This window comes from Morchella importuna, assembly GCF_003444635.1.
Source record: "Morchella importuna strain M04M26 chromosome Unknown Morimp01GS015, whole genome shotgun sequence".
Lineage (NCBI taxonomy): Eukaryota > Fungi > Ascomycota > Pezizomycetes > Pezizales > Morchellaceae > Morchella > Morchella importuna.
Genome location: NW_025763412.1, coordinates 92105 through 111671, shown reverse-complemented (window position 1 = coordinate 111671; position 19567 = coordinate 92105). Strand labels below are relative to the sequence as shown.

The following is a 19567-nucleotide window of genomic DNA, read 5'->3' as shown; positions in this document are numbered from 1 at the left end:
AGGAAGAGACTCTGCATGGAGTGCATAGTGCAGTAAATATTAGATTGGGTTTGAGGTTGGTCCCGGAGGCGATAAAAAACTCACAGGTCACGAAAGGTAATACGACACCCCCACCCTCCCATCCCTGAAGAGCAATTGTACTAGTGCCATCAAAAGAACGAGTATATGTAGCTATGGTTGATGTGGTACCGGTTAGGTACATATATATGCTACTTAAGCTTGTCTATCTAATAAGTATACTCGCGACCAGCAACAAGAACCCGAATATGCAGCTGCAAGTCTTTGGTGTATTTTTGACTTCTACTCCAATGGAAATTGCAGATTAGGACGTGCATTTTCGGGTTCTTGTTGCTGGTCGCGGGTATAATTATAACCTGCATATGCAATGTGCTTTTATAGTCTTCTGATTGGTTCATTGAGAGATGTTTTTGTTTCACTTGAAACATGTTGTGTTGGATATTAACATAGGGTATTGTGCTGAGTGGTGTTAGAGTGTTAATAGGGTTGCTACTGGTTCTGGGAATTGATAGTGGTTCGATTTTAGCGGTTTGGTAGCTGTTAAAGGGATATACCTGTAGTTTTAACTGAAGAAATTGTCTGACTTATCCGTTGATATATGGGGATAATATATCAGAAAAGTCACATATTGACCAGATCAGATCTAGATATAGTGATGAACTTTGCCTGCCAGGCAAATAGACAAATAAGCCGCAAAGCGGCTTGCCTGTATATGAGACTGATTGATATACATATAGTACCGGCCGAAGGCCGGAAACTACTTGTATATATGTATATCTACTTGTTTACTACGTATACGAAAAGAACCAGAAAATGCAAGTGACGGAAACAGAATAGTTTGTATGAGAGATCACCGCCACCCCATACAAATAATCCTTGCCCTGAGCAACTGGTTCTTTTCGTGGTAAACGAGTACATGTACATGTAGATATTATAATATACCGTTGTGACGAGGAGGGATTATAGTCTAGTTAACTAACACAAAATGGAAGTACCGGGGGTGTAAAGGCTGCCAACTCAATACATGTAGTCATCCTCGATATTCCAACATACTGGTGAAACTAGAGCATCATGCGCCTACATGTATGTAGGGTTGAGTGCCGATAAACCAAGCCTGCAGGCACGGGCTCATGATTCAAAACCCATGAACCCTAGCTGATTGATTCATTGTACGTACATATAGTTAGTACATATTTGGTGCACTTTTACCTCCACGGGTTCAGCACTTCCTTCCAAGTAAATATATGGACATACCTAGTTAGGCTGTATGTATAAATAGATGCATATTGGATCAAACAGATCTCAAAGAAAACGTTAATATTGAGTGACAAGATCTCACAGTCGATGTCACCAAATCTGAGACATACATATTTTTGACCACACCTCCTAGAGTACATATAATGTAAATAATGATATGACGTATCACATTAACCCCCCCCCCCCCCCGGGAGGGAATTGCAAAGATACAGCTTCAACTATAGTTAGATACTTACTAATATAAGTAGGATACTAGAACTCAAGATGGGACCACAACGATACGTATATATTCGGTGTAGAAAAACGCAAATGTACCTCTTATGATAATAACGTTCATTCAATGAAAGACCCTGTCCTAATACATGTAGTTATTAATAAGTAAACCCAGCGCCAAGAAGACGATATGCCAAAGGAGAAAAAAAAGGGGAGAAAGAAGGAAAAGGAGGAGAACTGATTGAATCGATCATTCATTTATAAAGAGGGAAGAATGAAAGAAAGAAATACTAGTACTAGTGATACTTTCGCGCGGCCGTTGGTCCCACGGTGCATGGTTATCCTGGTCCGGGAAACGACAACATCCGATGATTTAAACCATAAGAGGAGTTTGGAAGGTCAATATCAGTGTACGGATCCCTTTCATCACAAAAGAACCTGTCATCAATCGATGCTATATATGCTCTTTATTATATATTTATCATCCCATAATGACTTTTTAATTTGTACAATGTAGGTGGTATTATGTGCGCTACTATACCTGTACTTGGGTATGATAATTCGTTACGAAGAAGCTGTCACGTATGCTCCAAATATACACTTGGATAGGTTATTTTAGAGGACCCTTCAAAAACAAGCCGGAAGGCTGCATGCACGTGCTCGGTGAATTGTCAATCAATCAATCAATCGACCCTTCGAAGAACTGCATGCACAAATGAATTATTAATCAATTAATCAGCCTATTAAAAACTGAGATTGTTGGAATTGTGTTCCGAGCCTAGGAGCAAAGTCCTAATACTTATATGAGTGTCAGTATATATGTCAATATGTAGTCATATATAGACTGTTCTAGGCACAATATTCTTGTATAAATAAAGGCTTTATATGCCCCCTGTATTATAGTCAAGTAAGTTAACTGAGAAAGTCATAGTCTTCCGTATTTATTATTATTTATTTCTAATAGAGAATGTAATTAATGAATTAAATAAAAAAAAAAAAAAATTTCCAACAGAGATCCCGATTTTGAGCTCGAGTGATACCCTATGAAGCGTTCTGGTTACGATCCTAGGTTCTGTTAATTTTCTTCACGTTCTACAGAATCAAGAAACAGGCTAGCCAAAAGTAAGCCAAACATGCAAGCGTTCCCAAACAATCTTCTTATATGCATCCGAGTGTGCACGTGTGGTGAATAAGTGCGCGTGCATCATGAGATATCACTCCGTGCCATATAATTAGGTAAATCCGTCAGGTTTTGAAGAAAACTATTCTTTCTCCCCGATTTATCATCCACCTCCTCTGAACAGAATTTTCCGTTGGATTAATCTATTTTTCATACTATATCTCATTAATTCTGTTCATCCGTAACACCACATTGTCCCCGCCCCAGCGACCCGGGCGACATGCTCATGTTTTCGTAATTTTATTCCTCGCTCTAGATCTGAGGTGGAATGAGATTCCAGATATGTTTTCCGAATATCGCCACATATCTCATAACTAGCTGTTATTTAAGGGTATTGGCCGAGTAAATTCGGTTGCGATGATGCTACGGATATTAGTTTTGAGGGTGGTGTAAGAGTAGGCTCAGCTGATCTGATATAATTTATGGCAGGTAGGTGGCTGTGGGCCGGGCCGCGGGGGGGCGTCTCTTTCCTAGCATGATTTCTGTGGGTTCGCAGATTCTAGTGCATTAATGTCACTGTGCGTACTTTAGGGACTTTGAAGCGCTCTATCTTTTTGTCAAGATCAGTTTCGCATCGCAGGTAGCTATATTACGCGGTGATACTATTGTAGTTTCGGTACTGACTTTTGAACCCATCGAATAGACCCACTACTTTCCTTCGTTAGCTAACTAGGGTGCAGAGATGGTTTGATACGAAGTCGTTCGAACTTCAAAGGTAAAAATGAAATAATTGATTCTAAGCTTGCCTGAGTAGCGTGGTCCACGAGGCCGCTATCACTGCTCGAGCTGTTCGACCGCGAGAAAAATTTAGGTAATGCTTCTATATGTATAGCTATTAATCTTTTAAATTAAGGATAACCCTTTCAACTAGCTACAGCGAAAGCTTGCTATAACGGTACGCTCGTGACCGGAATTTGGTACCGTTATAGAGAGATTGCCCTTATATAGGAGGCCGGTGCTGGTACTGAAAGCCAGGCAAAAAGGACCGAGAAGTGCTACCGTTATAGAGAGATTGCCCTTATAGAAGGTACCGTTATAGCAAGCTTTCGCTGTATAAGCAGTTGATATGTTCACTAGTGCTATCTACCTGGTTAATGTTTCTCGGCCCACTAGGCTACTATCAAGATATCAATTCAACATATGCAATTGGTATCTTTGATTGCTTCGATCGGGTTACTCATATGTACCTACATCACAGTTTCAACAGTCAATTAATTACTTCAACTCTATAATATATCTCGAGCGACCTCGAATATCGGGGTGAGACTACATAGTACTTCAACTTATAATTAGCCGTTGCCTTTTGGGCTAGTAGGCTAAAAAAAAAACTGCAAAATACCCACGAATCGATAGTATGTACACTATGGTACAAAATTTGTGTGCTAGCGTTTAATCCAAACCCGTCAATTGCTCAACTTAATCAAAAAGGGGGCACGATAAACCTCAGACCCTTTTTAAACGATTTATTTAACATAAACCTGGATCTGGGCTGCTTATTTAACTTAAACATGCCTGAGTTGGCATCTCCAAAATCAAACCTCCTTGAGTTTAGTTTACACTAAACCTATCTTTTACATATGTTAATCCTATCTAACCTAAATACCTTTATCTCAAACACCCTAGTGTTTAGTTTACTTTAAATCGCTATAGTACCTGCCTAGCTACCTGCCTCGACACCTACCTCGACACCTACCTCGACACACCTAACTCCTACCTGTATCGATGCCTGGATACGTATCTACCTACCTCTGTATTTTCACTCCTGTACTGTCACCGCTACAGACTCCTAATTGACGCCCAAATCGACGCCCTAATCGACGCCCTAATCGACGCCCAAATTGACGCCGAATTAACGCCCAAATCGATGCCGAATTGATGCCTAAATTGACGCTGAATTGATGCTTAAATTGATGCTCAATTTGACGCCCAAATCGATGCCTAATTCGACACCAAATCTACGACTAAATCGACCAAAGGTAGGTAGGTAGGCAGTCGGGCAGGCAGGCAGTCGGGCAGGCAGGCAGTCGAGGTGAGCAAAATGATTTGCCTCGAACATGCTCGCCTCGTTGACCCCCATGCCTTGAGCTCCCTCGAGGCAGAGGCCTCGTGGACCACACTAGTAATAATAATAAGAATTTAAAGGCTTTGAAGCTGATTTAGGAACTATCATGAGCAGGGGGGAGATCGAGGGTGATTCCGGGTGATTCCGGATGGTTGGCTTAATTTTTACCTATGAATATTAGCACTCTGATTATCGCTGTACTTATATATCCACTTGTCTTTGGTATATATAGTCAAGATTCCAGGGTGATTCCCTATCTAAGTAATATTTTGGAATGAGGCTTTACGATATGAACATTTCAGAGCATTTCGCTGCGTGTGATAATAATAGAATATGGACCTAATTTAGAAATAGAAGGGAAAAAAAGATAATACACATATTCCCAACAAGTTAAATCATACACAACCGTTACCGTGCCAAGATAGAATGTCAGTGACCTCCCATACAAGATTGAGGCCAGGACTGAATTCCGCAGCCCAAATAAACATGAAAATTAAAGAAATAATACCAGCAAACTTCGCTACATTAATTTTCTCACAACTTTGGTCCAGTCTCTAGGAGCTCAGCCGCTGCGGCAAGAATTGCTGGCTTCCCAGTCTCCACGACGGTGACTTGGAAGATGATCTTACCACCTTCTTTCCACATCTCTGTCCTCAAAGTCTGGCCAGGGAGGACGACACCCGCAAACCTAACCTTCAGATTCTTGAAAGCGCCAAAAGTTTGATAGATATGCTTCCCAGAGATACCCATGAAACAAAGACCATGTAGAATGGGAGTCTTGAAACCGCCGACTTTCGAGAAATCAGGGTCAATGTGTAGAGGGTTCCTGTCGCCATTCAATCTATAAAGAGCGGCCTGGTCTTCGCTTGTCTTTTCCTCTACAACAGCATCCGGCGCTCTGGCAGGGGGTTTATTTGCGGCGGTCGCAGCACCTCGATCCGCAACCTTGCTTGGGCCCCCAAAGCCACCCGAGCCACGGATAAAAGTGGTACTTTCATTGACGAAAACGATATCCCCGGTTGAGTCTTTGGTTTCACATCTGCTAACAACAACAGCCGCGGCACCCTTGTCGGCAACTTCAACGAGTGATGGGTAAGACTTCAAAGTCCCCGAAGTCGGAATTGGGAACTTTTTGATCTCGAGGAACTGTTCACCATGTAGCAGCATCATAGGATTGAAGTTAGGGACGATATCATCCAAGTTGAAGGGCACCTCCGATGAGAAGTAGGGGACAACACCTGCGAACTGTTAGCACTATTATCAACTCATACGGGTATATTGAACTCACCGAAAGTTGGCAAAGCCTCGAAGCTTTCACTTCCTTCATAAGTCCACTTAAGATCCGTCTTTTTAGCACCGATGCTGAGATTGTAAAGGATAACCTCTCTATCGTCATACTCATATTTTGTTCCCACAGCTTGTGACTTTTTGGCCTTCTCAATGTTCTCGAGGATCTCCTTGTTCACACCGCCCTTCTTCTTTCCACCAGATTTGCGGTTCTGAAGATTCTCCATAACCCTCTTGAGACCATCTTGAGGACTCTCTGGGTTATCCGAACGTCCATCTTCGAATGTAACGATGTTCTCCCAAGCTGCACGGACAGCTTCCGGGGTGAGGGGAACATCAACAGGGAATCCATAGCCACCTGTCCGCTGCCAGCGAGTCCTCCCAACCCAGCCAGAGCCTACTTCATATAGACCACCGGTACCTGGTGTGGGGACCTTGTCAGAGGATAGAAAGACTACAAGTGGAGCAACGTATTCTGGCTTGAAAGCTTGAACCATTTCCTCTGGCATTATGGTCCTCGTCATTGCTGTGCCGGCATTTGGGGCAATAGTATTGACAAGAATATTATACTTAACACCTTCCCTTGCCAACGCCCTTGAAAACCCGAGAATGGCGAGTTTGGCGGTGGCATAATTTGCCTGCCCAAAGTTCCCGTAGATACCACTAGTGGAAGTCGTGTTGACAATACGTCCATACTTCTGCTTCAAGAAGATAGGCCAGGCAGCCTTGGTGACCGCATATGTTCCGTTGAGATGAACGGCCATAACCTGATCCCATTGCTCATCGGTCATGGCAGCGAAAGATTTATCGCGCAAAATACCTGCATTATTGATAATGACGTGGACTGCCCCAAAGGACTTCACGCAGGTATCAACGAGGGCTGCACCATCCTCCACTGAATGCTTGTCACCAACAGCCTTTCCGCCAGCTTTACGGATTTCTGCAACAGTGGTATCAGGGTTCATAACATCATTAACAACGACCGATGCGCCGAGCTTGGCGAAGAGAAGCGCATATGCACGACCAAGACTACAGACCTTATTAGTTCATGAGGGCAATAATTAATGATATCCCATATTACATACCCTGCACCAGCTCCAGTAACCAGAACAACTTTATCCTTGAAGCTAATCTCCTCGCCTTGTTCGTTGCTTGACATCTCACCTGCGGCCTCGAGAAGTCCCATAAAATCTGCAGGCCCAGTGGGATGGTCTGGGTTGGTGAAATCGTTGACAGCATCCCACTTCCTTGAAATGGCGCTGGGGGTCAAAGAAACATCGGTTTTGTATAAGGCACCTTTTGATCTCTCCCATCGTAATTTGGCGACATGACCGGCGCCAACCTCGTATATTCCACCTGACTCACCGACGTTGGAATCATGAACGAGTACGGCAACAAGTGGCACAACCCAGTCTGGCTTGAGATTTTCTAATACTTCAGGGGGCATAACTGTCTCCGTCATCCTGGATGCAGCAATCGGTGCAATCGCATTAGTCATGATGTTGTATTTAGCACCCTCCTTGGCAAGAACTTCTGAAAAAGCGACCATTCCTAGCTTTGCGGCTATTAAGACAAGTGTGTTAGTTCACACAAATTGGGAATTTCACAATCAACTCCGATGTCTTACCCGAGTAATTCGCCTGACCAAAGCTCCCAAATAAACCGGCCGCTGAAGCCGTATTGATAATTCTGCCATATTTTTGTTTTCGGAAAATTGGCCATGCAGCTTTAGTACACTACGGAGGAATTAGCAAACTCGTTTAAACAATCCGTTACATCATTTACCTTATAAGAGCCCTTAACATGGACCTTTTGGATTAAATCCCAATCGGTATCCTTCATGTTCCGGAACGCAACATCCCTGAGAATGCCAGCATTGTTGATCAGAATGTGTACAGTTCCGAAGGCTTTGACAGCAGTTTCAATAATCCTCTCTCCATTCTCTACAGAGTCGTAATTTGCTACAGCTTTGCCGCCGGCCTTCTTGATCTCATCAACCACTACGTCTGCGGCCTAACGGGGATGTCAGTTTATGATCCCGCACTGGCATTCGGGGGGAAAAAAGTGGTGGATAGGGCGGAAATTTCACCTTTGTAGAGTTCCCCTCTCCTTTGAAAGAACCGCCTAAGTCGTTTACTACTACACTTGCTCCACGAGAAGCAAAGAAAAGTGCATACGCCTTTCCAAGTCCACCACCAGCTCCAGTAACGACGACGACCTTGTTGTCGTACCGGAGATTCTCTGTGGATGCGATGTTATTCATTACGCCGTGTCTGTTGTACTAATAAGGATTCAAAGGAAGATATGAAGTGATACACTGTGGTTGCTGGAGTTGAGGTCAAGAAGAAGAGAGAAGAGCAGCTGATGGAGGAGGAGTTCCGAGTTCAAAAAGGGCACGTTAAGGATTACACGTGAAGACGACCGGGGGGCTGAAGGCGAAGCTCGGGTATTCTGGGGAAGCTGATGATCGACTGTGGGGTGCTCTGAAGTATGAGGCCTCGGCTGTTGCTAAGCACAAGTGACCTAGGTACATACATACCTGTAAATACATGTATGTCATTAATGAACCTAGTGGCCGCCCCGGTCAGCTTAAGTTCTAATGTCACCAATAGACATATATATACATCTAGTGAATAATGGTATTTTTAAGGTTGATAGAGCGCTGTTGATATTTTATCACCTAGACGGCCAGTCCGAATTAGAATAGCAAAACTGACCATATACGGTATGCTCTGTTGAACGATTTTAGTGCTGGTTATCGCATTGGGTCTATGGGAATCGCTACTAGCGATGCCGGAAACATTATTGATCATGTGACACTCGTATTGGTGTGAAGCTTTGGATTTGTGAAGGCAACCGATCACATGATCAGTAATGCTCCCGGCACCGCTAGCAGAGTGCAATAAGTAATATAACCCAATGGGAACATAAAGAGCATTCAGTAGGGCATGGTTTCTAAAGACGCACTTTGATGGGATAAGGCTCTTTATCGTGAATGTACCATATATGCCATGCCTTTCTTTCTTCCATGTCTGAACCAAGTAGAGGTGTACGTGTCCATCATTTACGAAGTCTCAAGCCTACATAGCGGTGGATACATGTACTCTACATGTATGTACCTCTTGACACGACGTAATTCTTTAGAACTTTGCTAAGCGCAGTGAAACTCCAGTTTATAATTCTTTCAATGGCGAATCCGATCCAATGACGAATGCGCACTTATTAATATTAGCTACTCTACATGTAATTGATGCATATATAGTAGAATGGCGTGTAGCTAGGTAACATGTATTTGCCAGTAAACTGGCCAGGCCCTGAAATGTTCCTGTTGTTACTTTATACCCGCATCATTCTCCATGAAGTAATAAGTCAATTCTATGAAGGCTACGATATGTCTTGGCGCACCTACTCTTGTAATAATTAAACGCCAGGTTTATCACGTGACCACGGGCTTTTCGGCATCACGAAAAGTTTTTAGCCATCACGGTAAATACATGTAACCTGCGGCATAGCGGCTAGCTCCGGAACACCCCATCACATGCTAACCCCACAATTTCCCACCCCGCCTGTTAACCCCATGGAGCAGTTGACAGCACTGGCGTTTGAACTGAATGCTGATACATCAGTGTACCTACTTGAGAGCCTCACGCAAGGCCTTAGTTTCGTCGAGCTTCAATCATCATGGCATCAGTAATCAAAGACAAAACCCCTCTCCTTACCTCCTTTCTTCTACCTTTACTCTCTGATCACGTCTCTCGAAACCCAACCACTACCTCCCCTCCTTTTTTCCTCGGCGTCTCCGGCCCCCAGGGTTCTGGGAAGACCTCACTCGTCACCATCCTCGCTGCAAATCTCAGGGCTACCCCTCACAAACTCAATGTCGTTGTCTTCTCGATTGACGACATATATCGTACGCATGCCGATCAATGTGCTTTAAGTGAACTCTACCCAGAAAATAAATTAGTTCAGCATCGTGGTGAGCCTGGAACTCATGATGTCGAATTGGGAAAAGTGGTCTTTCAATCATTGAGAGAGCAAAAGGAAACCAAAATCCCTGTTTATGACAAGTCCAAGTTCAACGGCAAGGGTGACAGGCTCAACAGTGTTGATTGGGAAACAGTTAAAGGACCTTATGATATAGTGATATTCGAAGGTTGGTGTGTAGGCTTTCGGCCGCTATCCGACGAGGAATTGAAGCAGAAATGGGAGAACAGCAGGCAAGCGCAGAAGGGGACATTAGGCAGGCATGCATTGGAACATCTGCAGTTTATCAATACGAAACTGAAAGACTATGACTCACTGACAAAGTAATGTCCCCTCCAAAGTTTTTGTTTGTCCTTTAAAAAATTATTTCGTACCCGAGATTCTGCAACCGGAGTCTCATTTCGGACGCAGACCAGACTGAGTTCATGATTTTATTAACGAGAAAGAAAAAACAAAGTTCACTTGACGCATTGATACATATGTAAGCCCCCTGCCTCCACCGTTCTCGCTACCGCTATCCGTAACAGTGGCCTAAATAAACGATCAGTGATGCAGAGGACACAGCATTCGTTTATGATTGGCGTATCCAGCAAGAGCACGGACTATTCGCCTCTCACGGTTCAGGGATGACCGATGATCAAGTTATTGATTTCGTGGATGGCTGTGAGAAACTTCTTCTGCCGTTTAGCTCACATAGATGAATATTGACCGCTTCTGCAGATATGCCCGCATATGAACTTTATGTGGACACCTTGCGGCGAGGGGCGTTGAAGGAGAAGGGTAAGCAATTGAGGGTGGTTATTGGGAAGGATAGGAATACTTCCAAAGTTGTGAATCTGTGAAAAGAGGGTCCCCATATTTATCTTCTATCATCTACTGCTGCCTTGATCTCTTATATCTGTCAAAATCTGTTAAATCAAATTGATTATATGTAGTCGGAGTGGGGGAGTGTAGCCTATAATAGACAGGTTTCGCTTGTCTATAAATTTCGTAAATAGGAAGAAGTATTACTAATAGCTACATGTGCGTAGAATAAATGTACTTTCGGTCGAATTCGTGAACCCATACAGAAGCTCATGGCGAAATACTCTGCGCGAAGCTTCCTATCTAGTAGCATCACCAGTTATCACTCCCCCGGAGGCCAACATGTATTACCACAGACCGCTAAGGCGGGGAGGAAGTTAGGTATATTAGGCGACTTACCATGGGTGAAGCTCTCCAGGGGCGCGAGTGAGCACCGGGGAGTGGTTTCTAGAAGATAATCCAATTTCATGCTAGGTGATGAAATAAGATTTATTCGTTGAGTTTCTCACGTCACGACGGTTCACACTCTAGTGCGTTATCGGTTTCCGACAACACCACTTTTATTATTCATGTCAGGTGGAGAAGCCCCAAACGAGACACAGACAAAATACCGTGTGGCTGTCGTGGCATCACGCATCATTGCATACGAATGTACAGAAGAAGAAATACATGTACCAGCACTCAAAGTAGCGTAGTTAACCCTAACCCTACATACTACTCTAATAGGCGCCGAAGTTGGCCGGACCTTCTGAAAACTCAGAGATACTGTTGCGAATGTTAGTATTTTATTCTGCCTGGCACAAGCACTTCAACCGTCTCACTGCATTGCCAGTCATTTAGAAGGGGAAATCCCGCAGCTGATTGTTTTTGAAAAGGCCTGGACGCTTTTGCAATCTGCTGCTCTCTCGGGATCGAATATTGCTTAGTGCACGCGCACATCATACATGCTATCATGTAGCAGATGTTCCTCTGGTTCTCCATGTATCAAAAAAATGATATTCAATGCTGAGTACTGAAGTTCAGCCGGTGCCATATGCATACCTACTCTCAGAAATTGATACCTATATTATTGCCATGCAGGGGGTGGTCTCTCCAAAAACATCAAGCCCCGCCCGCCCGCCCGCCAAAAAAAAAAAAAAAAAAGAGGTATCTAGAGAATGTTGTGCAGGAGGAAACAACTTCGCATTAATGATACCTACCAAGCTGTCAAGTCGACGGGTTGGGGCCGATAATAGTGATAAAAGTCTTAGAGTAGTTCTTGGCTGTACATGCGCTGTTGAGCGCGGATGCAATGTCCCGCCCGCAACAGCTTAAAGCCAACAAAAAACGGCTGTCATGACTTAAAATAAAAAGAGCCTGAGGCAAAATTAAAAGACAGGCAACGGCGACCAGCATCTTGATCTATCACAAAGGGTAGGGTAACCCATTAGCTGTCACATATGTATTTTGCCCCCCGCTACCATCCAAAGTTGGTTATGGCCACTGCAGGCCAACAGAACCATATGATTGTTTTCCTGAATCTTATTTCGATTAATGGTGTTGATTGTGTACTCTCCCTGATCTTTCTACAAATCAAAGTGACGCGGATTCAATGTCAGTATAGGCGCTAGCTATTGCCATTTCTATTTCTTGTGAATGGGCGACCAGCAATTACAAAAAGTGTTATTTCGAACTATCCCCGTCGTACTTGATTAATTTTATTGGCATATATATCATCTTTCGTGATCCTCTTTGGGAGGATACGTACGAAAGGTTGCCAGCTGCTCATCTGGTGCTGTTGCTCTGAGGTTCGCTCGACGCCACCCCTAATTGCCTCCTTATTCTCCTCACGTACATACATCCCCTTCTTCCCATTCCCCTTCATTTCCCTATCGACGTCCTTGTCGTAGTGTGTGATCCTGCTTTTAAGTCTGCCTCACGGCTAAGTATAATGATATGATAGGGTACTCGAAGGGAGAAAGAACAAATCTCGCCTCGGCAAATCACCAACCGGTTGTCGTTCAAATATTATACCTGTACTCGGCACACTTTTGAGCTCTTTTTGGCCAATTCCTCTGCGCAAGTGGTGCAGCTATAGAGCCCATAGTTTCCGCTGCTGGTCGAGAGGTCGAACGCTTTGCCATTTTACCCTTCTCCCCCGCCAACTTTGTGATACGCAAAACGGTCAATCCCCTGTAATTGTCCGTTCCGGAGTCCCCCACACTTTCAGCATTTGATTTAATTCGCCTGCCGTTGCTATTGCTCTTCTGCAAGTAGGTTGGTGCGGTCATTGCCCTGGCCATCTCGTATTTCAATCCAAACCGTATACAACCCATTTCTACATTTATAAAGGCAGCACAGGCTTCTGGTTCTTATCAAACTCGGACGTGTCCTTTTTCCCCCTTCCTTTTTTCTTTTCACGATCTACGGAAAGGCCTTATCAAATTTCGAACTTGGGTTACTTTGTTTGCCCACGGCTTCCTGTATTCCTGGACTGGACGCTCTTTTTCACAATTGACTAAAAGGTTCCTTAGTCATAATGGATATCACTTTTATTACCATGCATGACCTGTCGGCCGGTAATGCGCGCCATCTCTTCTGCTAGTATAGGCCTTAGTTGGCGCTCTTATGAAACAACATTTTTACTGACAAAAAGTCACATACAAAGATGCCAGGCTTCTTTTCGCCTCTGACTCAATCACCGAAGTTCTTGGATACAATCCACGAGATATAGTAGGCAGGTCTTGCTTCGAATACTTTCACCCAGATGAAATGCCCTTTGCTCGCTCTGTTCATGGGCGGGGTGTAAATTTGGACAAAGCTGCAGTTTTGTCATATTGCAAGCTGAAAAGCATCACGGGCGATTACGTTACTTGTGAATGTGTTTTTACTGTCGTATATTCGGTCATCGTAGCATCAACGAGTTTATACACACGCAGTAATAAAAGCCTAGGTTTGTCTTCTGGAATCAGTTCTTTAAAAGATATATATCTTTAATATCCGTTCCGTTTAATAGATCGAGCACTTACTGCCCCTCTTATCCGCCGCGTTTTCTCGTCGTCACAAAGAGACCCAAGGTATCATATGCTCACGCATCTGTCCACGAAATTCAATTCCGCACCTGAAGGACACCATGAACCGCGAGCAGCACTAATCCTTAATCGGTTTACGCGGACCTTGACAATTTTATACGCAACACATGCTCTTGGTGATATACTCAATTTCCCCCCGGATGAGGCGATCGGAAAAAGTTTTTACGAATGTATCCAGGAGAACTGCCTTCAAGAAGCCGTAGATGCCCTCGAAAGGGCGAAGGAAAACGATTCAATTGCATACTTGAGGTTTCAGTGGAGGGATCCTAGACAGGCACCGGCGGTAACGGCGGCAGCAGCAGCAGCAGCAGAACAGCGACGTCCCCAGAATGGTAGTAGGAACCACCCAGGTACAGGATTCCTCCATGCCGAGGGATCTCGTCCAGCAGCTGTTCGGAATTGGGCGGATAGGAACGATACGATGAAGAGTGTGATGAAAGACCAGGACACAGATATGATAAGTGACGAGGAACAAGGGGAGGACGATGAAGAAGACGGGGCATACCTGAGTGGCAATTCTACCTCTCAGTCCAGTATGTCACAATCACCCGAACCAGTGGTGGAGGTTGAAGCAGTGATTTCGTGTACCTCAGATGGGTTGGTAGTTGTTCTTCGGAAAGCTCGGCCCACCATCCCTGCGCCGCATCATCCACCGCTGTATCATGGAGTTTTTGCGTCGCCATGGGCTCATGCTCCTCTTGTCCCACCAACACAGCTCTCTCCTGTACCTGGAGGCCCTCCGGCAGGAGATTTCATGGATAGTATACGTCAGGTGGCAGTCTTCGCATGGAGTTTGCGAACAATCAATATGGACATGCTCCAGTACGCATCAAATTCTGGCCCTGAAGAGACAGACCCCAAATACACTAGAGACAGCTGAAATATTCATTAGAAGAAAGCTCGCTGCAGTCAATGTCCGAGTGATATCGGTCAGTTTGTATCATCGCCCTACTGTATCTTTCTGCATGTTTCGGGAACTCTATCACTATATTGCTTTTGGCTACGTTTTCATTGGTTTGAACTTTCGGCCCTATGGCCTAAAAGTCCCATTGTGTTGACGGAAGGGTGGATCTTTTTTTATTCTATATTTACATCTATATATCTATAAAAGTTTGGCTTTTTCGTTTATGTGCTAGGAGAGAATTATGTCGGACGTTATTGGTGGGGGGCTATTTCGAATTTTGCTATTTATCATTCGTGTTTCGTTTCATTTCGGTTTAATTTTTTGTATTCTTACATCTATCGGGGTTAAGTAGCCGGCCGGTGTGTTGTGCTCCTTGTCGATTTCTCCTTCCCTTTTCGTTCGTTTCCTAATATTGTGTAACTGGTTTTACTTGAATTTATTTCTGCCGTGTTTAATCCTAACCAGTTAGGCCTAGGCCTATTTCAAGTTAAGTATATATATGTACTTTGATCATGAATTCTGTTCCAAGTTCCCCCTTGGTGTTTCTCTTCTTACATCATCGTCGTCGTCGTCGTGATCATTACCATTTTTCGTTAACCCCGTACTACATATTGTTTTCATTTTTCTTTAACGGTGGATACCAGTACGAACTCGTTAGTTGGTTGGAATACATGAATGTTGTGGGGCGGGGCATAAATAAGCACGGTACTGTAGTCACCTTAGAATAGATGGTAACGTGACCCTAGATGGGCTACAGAAGATTAAAGTGTACCGGGCGTTGAGGGTAAATACGAAGAATCTGATAAGGGAATCTTGCTGTGAAATAGGTGTGTTTATCTTATCAGATTCTCGGTATTTATGGTTGACCCCCGGTACAGCACCGGGAAGTGGAGAGATATTGTAGTTCTTTAGACCTGAGCGGCCATGGCCAGTGTATAAAAGGTTGATATATATGATACCGTACGCGTCGGTGGTGGGTAAATACGTATATAATTATTACATGCAGAAAACAATTATCTAAGCAAGGAGGTTGCAGCTGGTACAACATAGAGTCAAGTACATAATTCCATGTCGATATCCCTCTCATCAAGAGAAAATTAATGGGAGACAGCATACTACTAGTGAGAGGCAATTCAGGCTGGGAGATTCTAACGATTTTATATAAAAAGAGGTTCTCTAAAATACAGCTCCACGGCCGGCCACTTTGATCTCTGAATTTACCCAGCTCCTGCGGTTCTTTTGGGCCTGCCTTCTTAGTAGTATTTAATATTATTAGCAGCTATATAGTACAAATCTAGTTGTCTAGATTTCATGCCCATGAGCAACCGTAAGGTCTTCCCTCTACGACTCAAATATCTCATAATTATATAAGCCTCATATATTTGGGAGATAATTCTTGATAAACTATTTTTTAGTGTTTACCATGATACATGTGCGATCAAAAATCTGACGCTTTTATAACTGTAACATTTGTATATCTACAGTATCAGAAATGGGGGTAAATCTGATACCGCATCAGTACGGTATTGTGAGAATGTGCCGCTTTATCTTCGTATTTCAACGAAGTATACGGCAGTGGTACGCAGTGGTACGGCATTGCCAATGACTGCGGTAGTCGTTTTATCCATGTTTCTGTCACTGTATCTACATGATGTAATTAAGGCTCAGGTAGCAAACACGTGTACATACTAGTAATACAATTGCTGGCATGATGGGTTGTGCCTGCTTTACTTTGAAATACTAGACCCTTACTTAGGGTTTTGAAAGAACTACATCTTGAACCCCTAAAACACAGAGGTACTAGTACTGTAAAGAAAGTAGATCGAGAACAAGATGTTATTAGTATCAATTCTCTCAACACTAATTAATCGGCTACCGTGCAGATCAAGCTCAAGGATACTAAACCTTTGGTTATATTTATTATTTAAATATTTAACAGGTAAAACCTACGCATATGCACACGGGACCGCGGAGATCCATGTGTAAGGTTGCATACAATTAATGCATTAAACAAAAAAAAAAAAAGAAGCGGAGATCCATGTAGCTATTAGCTATAATCATGAATGATCACTCGGTTTTCTATAGTTCAAGAGAAAATCTTGGTACTAGTTTATTACGTAATAAACATCCTAGGCATTTTCACTCCAATGATTACATTTGAGTACCGACTGGAGCTATGGGCAGGGATAAGTATAAACTTCGGGCTTTTCTAAATAGGGGTGATTAAAGTTCAAAGTCCCGAGTTGGAGTTGGGAAAACTCTCCTCCAATTAGACTGACGAACTGAGTTGGACTTTTGAACAAACTTTGAGCACCCTTCGAAATCTTCTGAGAAAGTTGAGGTTTAGACGGCCCTCACATAGGAAGGTTACAGCCAATTTTAGTATATATAGTGCGGCACTAAAAGGACTTCAACACAGGTTGAACTCTCTCCAACTTGCAAAAGAGCCAGTTGGGCTTTTTAGCGCAAGTTAAGCTTTTCAAAGTTAGCCTTTACCTAATGTGTTTTATCAGACCGCACTAAAAGTCTTCCCAACTCCAACCCCAACTCGGGATTTTGAAGTATTATGATCACCCTTAATGTAGATAATCAACTCATCTATGATCCGCAGAAACTGGAATTCCTACCATCAAAACAGAGTTAACACCCGGGCTGACGGTGGCGTTTTTGGCCCTCCGAAGTCCTCGACACATGACCGGTCACTCCCTATATATATATATGATATGTAGTTATATGTATAGCTTCTCGCGCGCTATAGCAATTGAAACGCTCGAAGTATTAAGGTGAGTTGAAGTACCTATCTAAATAGAATAGTTAGGTATATATCTCTATCATCACGAAAGGTTTCTATTGGCTGGTTAGTTACCTCCCATCTCCGGTGGGCTACAGCTGCCGATAGACAAAGAATTGGGCGCATTAAGGGAGACGACATATATGCTTTCCTAAGTCATCAAACCATGAGTTCTGTCGTGATCATGATATATATATATAATAGCCCCTCTGACCAGTGTTATAATTTTCTTACTTTCCATCAATAGTTCTTCTCGACCTTTTCCGAAACTAACACTTCACGCGGGAGAGGAGGGGCCCCGGCTGCGTGCGAGGGATCGATTTGTTTCGGGCCGTTGCATATATAGAGCTGTATGTTAAATTCAAACACTGAAATAGAGCTGTGTGTTTCTGGATCTTTACATAAGTACTTTTTTTTGATATCGGAGATTCCTCGAACTAGTGTTTAATTTTATATGCGGCCGGAGGCCGCTCCTTACTAGTAACATATAGAGCTACTAGAGAGATATGGCTAGTTAATAGCCTGCATGGAGTTGACCGGCTAGCTAACCGCCGAATCATGAACTTTGATTCAAGATAGACTTTATAACAGTATTCTAGTATGGATCGTACGCGTAAGCTAGGCTACTACTAGTGGCGCCGATAATTCTACAGGTGATATGATGCGATCCGAAGTATGACTATATTGCATCTAGTTATGGATACTCGGACTAAAGGCAACGAAAATATTATATATCGATTTTAACTTTTTTATATAGTGCACTGTACACTGTATACATGTATACACATATAAATATACATGTATATACATATATATATAATGATCCTTTGTAATTTTTTGTAGCGCCTCTAGCTCTTGTACGCAAGGAGTTCCTAGACTCATGTCTATAGCTATAGACCCTAGCTATAAGTAAATTAGTATACTATTATTTGTAGTTCACATCTGTGGATCTAGAAACCATATAGACCTATATATAGCTCGATTTGAGAATAGGATTAAGGGCCTCGAGTTCCATATATATATATATAATTCAAGCTGTTCTAAGGTATTTGAATTTTGGATCTTGACTACATGTAGCCTCGTTATCTAACCGCGCTTGCCGTTCTTGATGTGTTCTGACCGATAGAGCAAGCCATCCAATCCAGAAAAATACTAGTTCGACATCTTTCTGCATGGGATATACCTCATCCGGGCCCGACAAGATATCGGCATCTTTCTGGGTGAACGTCTTCCTGGTTCGGTCAGAATATATTAGATTATTTAATTGGCTAACTAATAGAGTATCCGCGTTTTGTGATTGATCTTATGAAGTATATTATAATCAAACATCACTGAGATTACTTAACGGTAAAGTGATATACTCTACTTACAAAAAAAGCTAAAACTTACATGTGGCTTTTAAACCTGCATGAGCATGTTGCTCTCCCAATACCTATAAGGGTGCGGACACAAGTTAATCATGATGATGACGGCGGGAATGAAGCTGGCAGATCTAGAGGAACGTTCGAACTGGCAGCCAACTGGGGATATCAAAAGTAACAGCTCGCGAGGTAGATGGACCCCCTAGTACTACATGTACCACATATATCGGACGCAGATTCTACACAAACACAGTTAGTAAATGCCCCTTCAATGTAGAAAATAGATCCCTTCATTACATGTAGCCAAGTACCGCGGTGTGCGAGCATCCAAAGTAGATAGCGCTATCGATCGATCGACAATTCCAGCTGTCATATATCACTTATCTGAGCTTGGTCTACTCTCGACTACGCCTTATGGCCGTATTGCTAATGAATGTAGTTATGTGTTTTTATATATTGTAGTAATTTGCTTTAGTGGACACTCACATTGACGTTGAAAGTACTTGTTCTGGTCATTTGTCTAGAGAACGCCCTTCCCCCATACGCGCTGTAAAAGGCAACTTTGACGTTTGTGTAACCGTCCGCTGAGAAGAATTACTGCGGTACATACTAGCAAAGACGCAAAGTCCCTGGGT

At 43.1% G+C, this 19567-nt stretch overlaps 5 protein-coding genes across 5 annotated transcripts; 2 read left to right on the top strand and 3 right to left on the bottom strand.

Annotated features, from left to right (window-relative positions):
• Positions 1-5264: 5264 nt before the first annotated feature.
• LAJ45_05473 (uncharacterized protein) lies at positions 5265-8280 on the bottom strand (the record flags this gene model as incomplete). The annotated part of the gene is made up of 6 exons (XM_046115044.1): positions 5265-5968; positions 6019-7046; positions 7103-7580; positions 7645-7753; positions 7803-8030; positions 8107-8280. 6 exons carry the CDS (start codon positions 8278-8280, stop codon positions 5265-5267), a joined length of 2721 nt encoding a protein of 906 aa, XP_045971566.1.
• Positions 8281-9698: 1418 nt separating this feature from the next.
• LAJ45_05472 (uncharacterized protein) lies at positions 9699-11037 on the top strand (the record flags this gene model as incomplete). Its single annotated transcript, XM_046115043.1, has 5 exons — positions 9699-10324; positions 10459-10482; positions 10549-10664; positions 10722-10781; positions 11033-11037. The coding sequence occupies 5 exons, from the start codon at positions 9699-9701 to the stop codon at positions 11035-11037; spliced, it is 831 nt and encodes a 276-aa protein (XP_045971565.1).
• Positions 11038-12411: 1374 nt separating this feature from the next.
• Positions 12412-13087, bottom strand: LAJ45_05471 (uncharacterized protein; the record flags this gene model as incomplete). Its single annotated transcript, XM_046115042.1, has 3 exons — positions 12468-12491; positions 12553-12715; positions 12819-13087. The coding sequence occupies 3 exons, from the start codon at positions 13085-13087 to the stop codon at positions 12468-12470; spliced, it is 456 nt and encodes a 151-aa protein (XP_045971564.1).
• Positions 13088-13323: 236 nt separating this feature from the next.
• LAJ45_05470 (uncharacterized protein) lies at positions 13324-14934 on the top strand (the record flags this gene model as incomplete). Its single annotated transcript, XM_046115041.1, has 4 exons — positions 13324-13363; positions 13453-13737; positions 13801-14698; positions 14769-14934. 4 exons carry the CDS (start codon positions 13324-13326, stop codon positions 14932-14934), a joined length of 1389 nt encoding a protein of 462 aa, XP_045971563.1.
• A 3667-nt stretch (positions 14935-18601) lies between these two features.
• Positions 18602-19259, bottom strand: LAJ45_05469 (uncharacterized protein; the record flags this gene model as incomplete). The annotated part of the gene is made up of 4 exons (XM_046115040.1): positions 18602-18803; positions 18961-19003; positions 19165-19171; positions 19230-19259. 4 exons carry the CDS (start codon positions 19257-19259, stop codon positions 18602-18604), a joined length of 282 nt encoding a protein of 93 aa, XP_045971562.1.
• Between the last annotated feature and the right edge of the window lie 308 nt (positions 19260-19567).